Source organism: Neophocaena asiaeorientalis, unplaced genomic scaffold, assembly GCF_003031525.2.
Source record: "Neophocaena asiaeorientalis asiaeorientalis breed wild unplaced genomic scaffold, Neophocaena_asiaeorientalis_V1.1 scaffold43, whole genome shotgun sequence".
Taxonomy (NCBI): domain Eukaryota; kingdom Metazoa; phylum Chordata; class Mammalia; order Artiodactyla; family Phocoenidae; genus Neophocaena; species Neophocaena asiaeorientalis.
In genome coordinates, this window is record NW_020173674.1 from 8,749,534 (window position 1) to 8,762,403 (window position 12,870).

The 12,870-nt window shown below is 56.9% G+C and overlaps 1 protein-coding gene across 1 annotated transcript; it reads left to right on the top strand.

The window, feature by feature from the left end:
• The first annotated feature begins 411 nt into the window (after positions 1 to 411).
• CHRM1 (cholinergic receptor muscarinic 1) lies at positions 412 to 11,113 on the top strand. The gene is made up of 3 exons (XM_024749112.1): positions 412 to 581; positions 1,021 to 1,113; positions 8,631 to 11,113. Exon 3 carries the CDS (start codon positions 8,708 to 8,710, stop codon positions 10,085 to 10,087), a length of 1,380 nt encoding a protein of 459 aa, XP_024604880.1. The 5' UTR covers positions 412 to 581; positions 1,021 to 1,113; positions 8,631 to 8,707; the 3' UTR covers positions 10,088 to 11,113.
• Positions 11,114 to 12,870: the final 1,757 nt, after the last annotated feature.

A 12,870-nucleotide genomic window follows, 5' to 3' on the forward strand; every position in this document is an offset into this window, starting at 1 on the left:
GGCATGCGAATGCCGGGGTGTGTATGGTGGGGCATGGTGCACGCGGGTTGGGGTCTCTAAGGTTGGGTGGGGGAAGGAGCCCAGGAAACAGTATGCCTTTGTGAGGGTGTACGTGTGTGTGTGTGTGTCTGTGTGTGTGCCGCCGAGTCTGTGTGCATTGGGTGTGGGTGTTTGTCTCCCTGTATCTGCCTTCTCTCCCGTTCCGGACTTTTAGCCTTCCTGGGCTCATCTTCCTCATGCCCTACACCCTCCCTCTCAGGACTCGAATTTGGTGCCCTAGTGGAGAAGGGGGCCACGCTCCAGGACCCAGTCCAACCCCAGACGCTGCCTGAGGCTTCCCTCCAGCTCCCCCTCCCTTCCTTTCCTCTCTTTTCTCCCTCCCTCTCTTTCTCTTCCTCCCTGCCCCCCCCAGGCTGGCGTGCCAGGGGGTGGGACATGCCAATCACTAGCTGTGCTTCTCCGGCTGCCAGCACAGGGCACAGCTCCCCCCAGGAGCCAGGTGTTTGGGTCCCTGGAGACACCGCCGGCCCCCGGGGAGGCAGTGGAACTGAGGAACCTTCAGACCTCTCTCCAGCCCCGTGGTGAGTACATTTGGGAGGGGCTCCACCGAGGTGGGGGCAGGAGAAGCAGGGTCCTTGAGCAACGCAAGGACCAGAACCAGAAGGAAATGGGGATGGACCCCAGACAGACGAGGGGGCCAGGGAGGGCTCTAGAGGCCAAGGGGGCTCTGTAGCTTTGGACACTGGCTGCTCCAAGTACCCCATCTCCTGGCTTTGAGTGGATACACCTAATGCTTTTCTGGGATTCAGCTGGGAAAGGAGATGGAAACCCCCTTAGGAAACTGGACCTGGAGCCCAGAAGGGATTAGGTTGCCACATAGCAGGCAGAGTCCCCAAATCCCAGAGACAGAGTGGGGAGGGCAGGGGGCCAGGGGGTAGCCCTTGCCACCAGGATCCTGTGGGAAGTTGACCCCCCCAAACTGGGGTGCCAGTCCCAGAACCTCCTCCTCTCCTCCCTCAGGGAACCCTGAATCCCACCACCCCCATCCACCTTCAACCCCTCCAAGATGGACTGAACCAGGCTGCTGGCCCAATGGACAAGCAGGATACCAAGGTGGGTGCCGGGCCAGAAGCCAGCAGGAGACCATGTCAAGAGCTCCCGGGCTCTTGGGGCATATGAGCAGATGGATGGCCATGCCAGCCAGGGAACACGGTCCCGGTGTGTGCAGCCACTCAGAGGGCCCTCCCTGTGTCCATAGCACCTTGGGCTCCCGCAGGGCAGGTCTCAACCCTAAGTCCAGGTGATGCATAGTTACTAATGGGCACCCATGCCAGGTACCCATCCTAGGACCCCCAGAGCACAATGTGGGGATGGGCTGGAGGCCAGGAGCTCTGGTTCTTGCAGAGTGCCAGCTCCTGAGCTGGCAGCTGGGGACGGGTCGGGCGGCGTTCATTGGGTCACTCAGACAAATGCTGCCTGGGGGTTATCAGTGCCAGTGGACAGGGGTTCACTGCTTCCCACAAAACATACCTGCGGACTGACCCAGGGCCTCCTGCCCAACTGGCCGGAAGCAGCCGGACAGTCTCCTGCCCCTGAGAAATCAGCTGCTCACTGAGCTGTCAGGTACGAGTTAGTTCTCTGCCCCTTGACCTCAGCCACCAGGCAAGCCATGATCGCCACTGCATTCCGGAAGGCAGGGGAGGAAATGACGAAATGGGGCTGCAGAAGGTGTGACTCTTGGCTCTTCGGCTGGGGCCTGGAGGTCTGAGAACTAGATTCCCAAGTGCAAAGAGGAGTCAGAGTGTCAAGAAGGGAGTAGGTAGAGGTCACATCAGACTTAAAAGGAGCCTCCCCATTGTACAGATGGAGAGACTGAGGCTGAGGAAGGGGAAGGGATGTGCTCATGGTCACAGAAGGGATATTTAGGGGTGCAGCTGGGGCTTGGACCCCATACTTCTCACCCTCAGCACAGCGCTGAACTCCTACCTCCCTGATCAGGATGACAGGGTGGGGGAAGCAGCGAGCTCTGTGAACGGGAGCTTGGGCTTCTGGGCGGGCGGGGGAGAGGTGGGTGAATATCTCCCTAGGTTTCCGTTCTGCTGTGATGCCATGGTGAAGACAAGAAAGGAAATGGGGAGGGGAGCGGGAGGGGAGCGCAAGGAGTGAAGAGCAGGGGGCATGCGGAGCGTAGAACGAGGGGCAGGGCACTTCTGATGCCACCTGGCAGAGTGAGGTCTAGGGCCCAGCCTGCTAACTGCCGGGCTCTGACATGGTCCGGCTGAAGTTGGGCAACTGGTTAAGGTCCACCAACAGGGATAGTATGTGGCACTGATTCTAAGGCTGACGCTCCTCTTCCGGTTCAGCCGTGCGTTTATGAAAATTTAACTGATGGCTGCTGCCCTCCACAGGGCTAGTTGGCACTCCCAGTGGTGACTGTTGAGCCTGAAAAGGTGATAACTTGTATCAGTTCACCCCTTCCTTTCCAAGGCCAGACATCAGAGGTGGAAGCTTTATGTACCTTTAATGGTGCTACCTTCAGAGAAAAATTAAGCCCGGGGGAGAGAGCCACCTCTGACAGGCTGGCTTCTGGGCTAAGGCCCCAGCAGAAGGGACAGGTCAGTAGGCCTGGCCAGAGGAGCGCCCTCGATGCACTTGTGAGGTCACAGGTGCCCAGCCCCACATCCCTCACCTCGTACCTCCTTCTCCCCAACATCGTCCATTCTCTCCAGCCGGGGTTCTGCCGACTTCCACGTCCAGAATCACAAGATGGCTTCACTCCCCACTCCTGAATCTCTTCCCCAGCACCCCCTCATTCTCTGCCTCCCCTTCTGCTCTCCTTGGCCAGTGGTAAGATTCAGAAAGCCCTAGTGTTCAGGAATCCCTCTCCCCGGCAATCTCTCCCCTCCCCCTTCCTCTCACCAACCAGATGCCTGGCCCCCCGGGGATTGGTCCAGGACGCTGGCGGTCAACAGTCTGGCCTGCTCTGCTAGAGGCTCTGACCTCATCCCTTAACTCTTTGAGCCCAGGCTGAAGTTTTCCTCCCCAATGCTGACAGGCGCCATCCCATGCCCGTGCCTGTCCTGTTACCTCACTCGACTTCCCCGTAGCGGGTGAGGCAGGGTTTCCTTGGTCCATTTTACAGATAAGGATGTTCTTGGGTATTTTGCTCTCAAGCCAGGTAGGGCCTCACCGAGGGGACAGGCGCCTGGCAGGTGAAGGGATGCAGGAACTAGACAGAGCAGAGAGACCACAGTCTGCAGCCAGTTCAAACTGCCATGCCCTCACCCCCACCACCTCAGGCTCATCCAGTGCCCGAAGTCCCGAAGCCGATCAGGAGGATTCCGTGTGCACATTCATGGATTCACTCCACAGATATCTACTGAGCAACTGATGTGTGCCAAGCAAAGAGCTCCAGCTGGGACACCCCCTTCCCATAGCACTGTGATCATACATCCCTAGAGAGATGACAGACACTGTCACACACATACACACACAGAGGCCAGATTCTAAAGGAAGGACTGATTCCTCCCTATTGACTGATTCAAACTAGGGTTTGGCCAATCTAGCTAGTCAAAGTGGGCAAGGAGGCTCTGCACACCCCAATCCCCGCAGCAGTTTGGGGTAGGGGCCCAAGAGGTTAGCCCCGGAGGCAGACTACCTGGGTCCAAATCCTGGCTGCATCACTGATGAGCTGTCAGGCCCTTAAGGTCTGAAAGCCTCACTGCCCCTTTTGCAAATTGAAGATAATAGAACCTACTTCCCAAGGGTTTGTAACAGGTCAATTAAATCATGTATGTAATGCTTAGAGCCATGTCTGGTTATAGTAAGCAGTCTGTAAATATTAGTTGCTGTGATAATATTAATAATATTATTAAGAGCTCCCCACAACCTTTCATCAGGAAGCCACAGCGCTGGGCAGAAAAGCACCGCCTGCTTCCTTCCCACCTTCCTGTACCCCAGACACCCTCAGAGGATGAGTCCCAACCCATCCTCACCAAGACTCACCCTCATCATTTCTTATTCTCACTCAGCAATGCACACACCCTCACATACAAACACTCATCCTACAGGAGGGTGACCAGGTCAGGACGATCACTTAACCAAGGTCACACAGCAAGACAAGAGCAGAGATGGGGCTTGAAGCAGAGGCAGTGCAAGGACTTCCTTGAGGAGTCTCCCCCACAGGCCCTGCAATCCTCATTTACCAACTCCCCCAACCCCATGGATGTTTTCACAGAATATGCCATGCAATACAGCTTCCAGCCCCCCTTTCAACCAGACGGCTAACCCTAAGCCCCTCCTTCGTAGAAATTCTGGAGCTGCGGCTGAACCCTGGCACCCTGACTTTCAGCCCAGAGCTCGTCCCCGCAGGGGAATCAGCCACAGTCACTGGAAGCCATGTTCCTTCTCAGCCATCAACTCGCTGACCCTCCAGTAGCCTTGAAGAGGCAGAGGACTGCCCCCAATAAGGAGATAAGGAGACTCACCCAAGGTCACACAGCAAGGACCAGAGCAGGAAACTTATCTGGAGCAAATTACTGTCCAAGAGGGGTTTGGGGGAGGACTCCCACTTCTGATGGTGGAGGAAGGGCAGAGTCATTGACAGCCCTGTTCTTGGGCTGAATCTCAAGGGCTCAGAAGGTCCAGGGGGTGGCAAGAACCAGGGTCCAGTTCCCCAGAACTTCTGCCCTTGTCCTTCCCCGAGCTGTCCCCTATGGGAGCCCGTAGGTGGGGCAGAGAGGGTCCACCAAGCGGAAAGAGTGCAGGCATTGGAGCCTGCAGGTCCCGGGCTGAGAGAAGCTAAGTGAGCCTTCAGCCTCTGCAGCCTCACCTCTGGGATGTGGTCCATTTCACAGATGAGGGTATTCTTGGCTATTTTTCAAGCTATTTGGAGATCTTGACGCTCTCGAGCCATCTTGAGATCTTGGTTTCAGGAGCCTGTAAAATCTCCCCAGATGTCAGCCTGGTCCAACTCCTCCACTGTACAAATGAGCAGTCTGGGGACCAGAAAGGAGCTGTGCCTGGGGTCTGGAGGGGAAGGGGCAGGTAAGAGTTAGCTGAGCAGTGGATCGGAATGAGGAGATGGGAATAATAACAGAGGCCTTTGACTGAGTGTCATTTCAGTGCCAGGCACTTTGGATACTATTATCCCCATCAGCTCAGGGATGCAGGGCTGCAGGGAAGGAAAGGTTAAGTCGTTGCCAATGATCACACAGCTAGGAAGGGACAGCTTGGAGATTCGAACCTAGGGCTGTGGTCCGCAATGCAGGAATTAGGGTGAGGCAAGTGAGGTACTCGCCTTGGAGCAAGATTTCAAGGTGGGGGGCTCACAAAAATACCTCACTAGTCAAGATAAATAATATTGTAATGTAATATTTTTAAAAATCAAATAGCAAACTACAGCCCACAGGTGGTCTGCTTTTGCACATCAAGTTTTGTCAGAACCAGGGCCAGGATTAGTGCGAGGCATGGGTGATAGGGGTGTTTGTGCAAGTGCGGGGTTGGATCCTGTCTTGGTTTAAAATTGTGTTCGTGATGGATGTTTTGCATTGATTTCTATTCTTTAAATATTTCATTAAAATGTTATTTTCTTGATTGACTGAGTTTGGGGCATCTCCTTAAATTTTGTACCCAAGGCAAGTGCCTCACTCCCCCCGCCCTAGTCCTAGCCCTGCTGTGGCATAAGGGCCATGTACAATGGCAGAACACTTGGCCGCAACGCGCCCAGACAGACGGGAGGCCCCTACGTCTGTGGAGGGTACAGCCTCTCACGCCCTAAAGCTCCTCTTCTGACCCAGCCTTTGCACATCTTGGCCCAGGAAGCCGCTGGGGGCTACAGAGCTGCTCCAGGGCACCCAGGGGTTGGGGGGTGAGACAGCACCCAGTCTAGGAATCGGGAGACCTTGAGCTACACAATGCCGCCTTCCCTTTTTTCTCTGGGCCTCAGTTGCTCGATTTCTGCAATGGGCACAAACAGCACTGAGACCAGAAGATGAAAGGGACAAGAGCTGTTCAGAGTCACCTTGTCAAGCGTGGTTCCCACCAGCGGCCTCACGGGGAAAAGCCCCAGCACCCGCAGTCTGATCTCAGCCTCCCGCCCAGCGCCTGACTTTGGTTAAGGGAGGAGGATACAACAAAACTCAGTAAGCAAGATAAATCGTATTTTAATGTAATATTTCTTAGTTCAAATTGGCAAACTATGGCCCCCAGGCCGACCATCAGTTTTTATAAATAAAGTTTCATTGGAACACACTGCTTGGGCTCCAATCCTGGTTCCTACCTTAGCTGTGTGATCTTGTGCATATTCTCATGCTTTTCTCAGCCTCAGTTTCTTCATCTGTAAGATGGAGAGAAAAACAACCCCTAGGTCATAGGTTCCCCATTAAGGTTAAGTGAGATAGGGCACATAAGTGCTCTGAGCGGCGACTGGCCCTCAGGGACGCTAAATAATAGCAATGACCATTATTATTAGTTGCTGTTGTCCCAGTATTAGATCTCTTTTTTCTTCTGGCTGTGCCACTTGGCGTGCGGGATCTTAGTTCCCCGACCAGGGATCGAACCCATGGCCCCTGCAGTGGAAGTTCAGAGCCCTAACCGCTGGACCGCCAGGGAATTCCCCATAGTATTAGAAATTTTTAGTCAAAGAAGCAGACACTGGGCTTCCCTGGTGGCGCAGTGGTTGAGAGTCCGCCTGCCAATGCAGGGGACGCGGGTTCGTGCCCCGGCCCGGGAAGATCCCACATGCCGCGGAGCGGCTGGGCCCGTGAGCCATGGCCGCTGAGCCTGCACGTCCGGAGCCTGTGCTCCGCAACGGGAGAGGCCACAACAGTGAGAGGCCCGCGTACCGCCAAAAAAAAAAAAAAGAAGCAGACACTTCTAGGCAGGAGGGAGCCCTCGCTACTACCCGTGCTAAGAGTCAATGGGAACTTAGTGCTTACCATGGACCAGGGCTGTTCTAAGTACTTTATATCTATTGACTCTTTAAGCCTCGCAATAATTCCTCGATGTATTAGCTAGGGACTAACATTATCCCCGTTTGTCAGTTGAGGAAACTGAGGCACATAACAGTTACATCGCTAGCGGAGACCACACACCCAGTACGTGGTGTAGCCTGGATTCAGATGTGGACAGTCTGACTCCAGAGTCTGGGTCCTTCAACCGGGATGTCACCTGTGCCCCCTCACGTGCAAATTGTCCCAGACACACAAGCACTGACAGCCACAGCTTTTCTTGCTTGTTCTGTCACACTTTGAATTCATGCTGAGAGTCGCTGTCACACACACTGACAGTACACCCAAGTCACACACCGCCGAGGCATCCATCATGCAGCAACCCCCTCACAGACTCTAGTCTCTCTGTCACAGACCAGGTCCCAAGAAACATCAGGGCTTGCTGGTCCCAACGTCTCTCCCTTGGAATTTTTCCAACAATACAGCCCCTGAAGCCACAGCTGCAGGTAGGAGGAGACCCCAATCTCTTCAACAAACGGAAGGATGCCGGAAGCCCAGAACAGGAAGGAAGCAGTCAAAACATACAGCAGCGAGGCCGTGGCTGAGCGGTGGAGGCCTCTGCCCGGCCAGTAGTCACTAAGAGCTGTGGCTTTTCTCTCTTCCCACCCTGAGTGCCTGAGCTGCACTCCAGCTTCAGGAAAAGTCTGGGGCATCTTCTGGTTCCCCTTGCTGCCCTCCACTCCGCTGGGGCCCAGGAACCGAGTGGGGAGGTAGAGGAGCCCTCCCACACCTCATCTGGGGCCAGACCGCCGCTTATCTGGGAGCTGAGGCCCTCGCGCCTGCTGCCTGCTTTTACTCCGGATTGTCAACCACCGGCAGGTGTCCAGGCCCAGCACAACGTCCCCCGCTGCCCCCACTGAGGGTCCGATCCAGCCCCAAACTGCTCACAAGCACACACTCTCAGGCGTACACACGCAGCACCCCTCTGCTCCCGTTTCTTTCCCCTGTCTTCTCTGGAGCCCTCCCCTGCCTTCCCATCTCTCCTTATTTGATGGAAGAATCCCACCGGGTCTTCACGTGCTCCGAGAGTGAGCAAGGGAAGTGGGTTCTGATCACATTCACCACCTGTGTCGCCACGGCCAGGTCTTGGAGCTGCTCGGAGCCATGGTTGCCTCAGTGAAATGGGGACCATAAGAGACCTTCCTCCTACAAATGTTCAACAATTAAATTAGGTAATTCAGTTAAGTGCTTAGCACTGTTTCTGGCATGTAGTAACTACTCAGTAAATGAGAGCTTTAATAAAATTGAGTGAAATGCTTTGAAAATTTGGCAGTCCCGTATACAAAGCAAGTCTCCCCACTCCTGCCGCGTGATCAAGACAAGCGTTAGTAGCGATTTCCCGATGAGAAAATTGAGGCTCGGAGTCTGAATGGTGGAGTAGGAATGAGGACTCAGATCTCTGGATTCCAAAGCCATCCCCCTCCCCCTGTGCTGCTGGTAAATCCATTCAAGGCTGGGAAAGTGCATTAAAAGTGACCCGGTGCGGGCACCAGTAAGGGGGGTGTGACACTGTCTGGCCTGCAGCTCTGAGAAGGCAGAGGCTTTGCTCCCGGCACCTTCCACTCTGGACTCTGGGAGACGTCCAGCAGCCCAACCCAAGCCCGTGTCCTCTCTTTTCAGGTGATGACCGCCCCCAAGGAAGGCCTGTACTGTGACTAGAGGAAGGGGCTGCCCCCCATCGACCCCGCCCAGCCACCATGAATACCTCAGCCCCACCCGCCGTCAGCCCCAACATCACCGTCCTGGCACCGGGAAAGGGTCCCTGGCAAGTGGCCTTCATTGGGATCACCACGGGCCTCCTGTCACTGGCCACGGTGACCGGCAACCTGCTGGTACTCATCTCCTTCAAGGTCAACACGGAGCTCAAGACGGTCAACAACTACTTCCTGCTGAGCCTGGCCTGTGCCGACCTCATCATCGGCACCTTCTCCATGAACCTCTACACCACGTATCTGCTCATGGGCCACTGGGCTCTGGGCACGCTGGCCTGCGACCTCTGGCTGGCCCTGGACTACGTGGCCAGCAACGCCTCGGTCATGAATCTGCTGCTCATCAGCTTTGACCGCTACTTCTCCGTGACCCGGCCCCTGAGTTACCGCGCCAAGCGCACACCCCGCCGGGCAGCCCTGATGATCGGCCTGGCCTGGCTGGTTTCTTTCGTCCTCTGGGCCCCAGCCATCCTCTTCTGGCAGTACCTGGTAGGGGAGCGGACGGTGCTGGCCGGGCAGTGCTATATCCAGTTCCTCTCGCAGCCCATCATCACCTTTGGCACAGCCATGGCTGCCTTCTACCTCCCCGTCACGGTCATGTGCACGCTCTACTGGCGCATCTACCGGGAGACAGAGAACCGGGCCCGGGAGCTGGCGGCCCTGCAGGGCTCCGAGACGCCGGGGAAGGGGGGCGGCAGCAGCAGCAGCTCAGAGAGGTCCCAGCCAGGGGCTGACGGCTCCCCGGAGACCCCTCCAGGGCGCTGCTGCCGCTGCTGCCGGGCTCCCCGGCTGCTCCAGGCCTACAGCTGGAAAGAGGAGGAGGAGGATGAAGGCTCCATGGAGTCCCTCACGTCCTCAGAGGGTGAGGAGCCCGGCTCTGAGGTGGTGATCAAGATGCCCATGGTGGACCCCGGGGCGCAGGCCCCCCCCAAGCAGCCACCCCGGAGCTCCCCGAATACGGTCAAGAGGCCGACCCGGAAGGGGCGTGAGCGAGCGGGCAAGGGCCAGAAGCCCCGTGGGAAGGGGCAGCTGGCCAAGCGGAAGACCTTCTCGCTGGTCAAGGAGAAGAAGGCGGCTCGGACCCTGAGTGCCATCCTGCTGGCCTTCATCCTCACCTGGACGCCGTACAACATCATGGTGCTGGTGTCCACTTTCTGCAAGGACTGTGTCCCCGAGACCCTGTGGGAGCTGGGCTACTGGCTGTGCTACGTCAACAGCACCATTAACCCCATGTGCTATGCGCTCTGCAACAAGGCCTTCCGGGACACCTTCCGCCTACTGCTCCTCTGCCGCTGGGACAAGCGTCGCTGGCGCAAGATCCCCAAGCGCCCCGGCTCTGTGCACCGCACCCCCTCCCGCCAGTGCTGAGGGCCCTCGCCTGCGTCCCTCCACCCCAGGCCCCGGTGGAAAGCGGGCAGGCGCTGTGACCTCAGACCCAGGGCCCTGCTCGGGCCCCACCAGCCTTCCCGGGCCCCTAGGTCACCTTCCTGCACAGCCCAGGGAGACCCTGCCAACTTTCCAAATTTTGCTGTTCCCAGGCAGGGAGGGGCACCCGGGGAACTGGTTTTTCTGTTCCCTGCTGGGTGGGAATGGGCCCTTCACCAGGAAGAAGGCCCAGGAGGAGGGTCCGGGCTTTGGCTTCCTTGTTTGTGTTTAGACAGGAAGTCCATCCAGAGCCAGCAGTGCGGGCCAGGAGAAAGGAGATTTAACTGTGCAGTCATCCTTGGCCCAGGGGCTGGCCTGGATTGAGCGGGAGACGGCACCCCCTGCCAGCAGGGAACTGACACCAACCACTGAGACAGAAGCTTGGCTCAAAGGGAGCCTCCCCCGCCCTCCCCGGGGACAGCCCACTCTGCCGGGCCCTAGGCACACTCTCCGGGATTATCCAGCCTCCCTACACATGTCCCCAGAGCGTCCCTAGGTGGGTCACCCCCAAGGCAAATGTCCAAGCATCAGCAGGACAATGACACCAGAGGGGACCAGCACGGTTAGTCACCCCGTCCAAGTCCCGAGGCAGCATCAGGACCAGGCGCCAGGTGTCCCAGCTGTCCCACTATGTCATTTCCCTGGGAGTGAGGGGCAGGGGTGCCTGCTGTCCAGCCCCACACCTATACCCCCTGCCCCAGAGAAACCCTCAGCCCCACCCTCCCTGGCTCACAGCCGCCACCTGGATAGATCTGTTGCATCAGATCTAGCCAGGCCTCCCGCATGCTGCCTGCCTCCGGCCCCACCCCACACCGGCCTGGCCCAGCCAACAGGCTCTCTGCTGTGAGCTCCCCAATCCGACCCATGCATGGCCTCCCAGCCACCCTTATCTCCAGGCCCACGTCCCAAATGTTCTTTCCTCCTGACCTCAGCAAGTGCTGAGTCTGTGAATAAAGCCACATAACCAGCGGGCGCTAAGGGGCCTTCTTCCCTGTGTTGGCTCTTTTTTTTTTTTTTTTTTTAATTTGGCCGCACCTCGAAGCTTGCGGGATGTTAGTTCCCCACAGGGATGGAACTCATGCCCCCTGCAGTGGAAGCGAGGAGTCCTAACCACTGGACCACCAGGGAATTCCCTCGAGGACCTGGTCTGAAGCCAGGGCAGGATGGGGCAGGGAGGGTCCAAGCACCATAAGAAATGGGTCACTGCCCTGAGAGTGGCCTCAGGAGGGGCAGTACAGAGTGGCTGGATCTACTGAAACTTGTGGGCCCAGCACCTAGGGTCCCCGGCTCAGGTGAGTAGGGCTGTAGTGGGCAGAGCTATCTCCCGGAAGCAAAGTTGCTGAGTGATTATATTTTACTACAGCGAAAGATGCAAATTAGAGTCAGCAAAGGATGAAGGGGCACAGGCAGAGTCCAGGAGAGACCAGCTGCAAGCTTCTCCTGTCCTCTCCCAGTGGAGTTATGGGGACAGCACTTAATTCTCCCAGCAACAATGAGTCACCAACCAGGAAACACAGTTTCCAGCTGCATGAAGTATCGCCAGCCAGCAAAGCCGAGCCCAGTCTTGGTGTACAGTGTTTAACGGAGGCTCCCGACCACCCACATAGCTGACCTTACTTAGTCTCCAGCCCCTCCAGAGGCTAAACTGATATCAAGAGGCCCATGGCCCCCAGATAAGCAAAGACACTCTTACCAGGCGAGATATTCCAAGGGTTTAGGGGCCGTCTCCCAGGAGCCAGGCAAGGGCCAAACCTTTCTTTGGAATGTGTGGCGTTTGGACAACCGGACCCGCTGAGTTAATCCTTCAGTGCACAGTGCTCCTGTCCAGTAGCATCAGTATCACCTGGGAGCTTCTTAGATGGATAAGTTCTCAGGGTCAGCCCAGATTTACTGAATCAGAAACTCTAGGGGTGGATGGAGCCACCTGTTTCAGCAAGCCGTCCAGGTGACCGTGATGCAGCCTCAAGTTTGAGAAATTGCTGGCCTAGAGGAATGAGGTCCCAGGTGGGGCTAAACCCTTACAGAGAAAGAGAGTGAAGATTCACCCCACACACAGCTGTCAGGACTCCCAGAACCCTTTGAAAAGGAAGCTTCCGACGCTACGGGCAGGGGCAATGCACTCAACCCAGCCCAGGGCTGCCAGGTACACTGCACTGTGGAGAATGGCTGTAGGACACAAAGCCCATCCCCCTCTCCCACAGCACAGCTTCCTGGGTTGTCAGATCAAGACCTTGAGAGGGTCCCTCCCTGGCCACCGCTTAGCCCTGAGCCCCCTTTCGTGTTAAATGCCCTGCCCTGTGTTGAAGGCATTGGTCCTGGGACGCGGATGAGTGGTTGCAGGGGAGACTGAGGAAGCCAAGCAGAATCGGGAGAGCGGGGGTGTTGGAATCAGACTGGCTTGACCTCTACTGGAGGCCAGGACTTGGGGGGGGGGCGGTCAAAGCTGGTATTCGGGTGAGGAATGGGGCTAGCAGGTCACGTGTCCCTTGTCCCAGGCACAGGCCCGTGCCCCCCTCCCCTCAGGCATGTCTCTTACTTTCAGGGTCCTCAGCTCTGAAAGGGCAAGGAGCCCTCCAGGAGCCTTAAGAGGATGAGACAGACTGTAGGAAAAGCACCTGAGTGACTTTTACCATAGGACCAGGCTGCTCGCAGGTGAAGGCCAGACACCAAGTCCATTTCAGGCCCACACCTTTCCCTTCTCCTCCAGCCTGGGCTTCTAAAAGAGT

Bases quoted from the DNA above. Each gene is read 5' to 3' on its own strand.
- CHRM1 (XM_024749112.1), top strand. From the start codon at position 8,708: ATGAATACCTCAGCCCCACCCGCCGTCAGCCCCAACATCACCGTCCTG.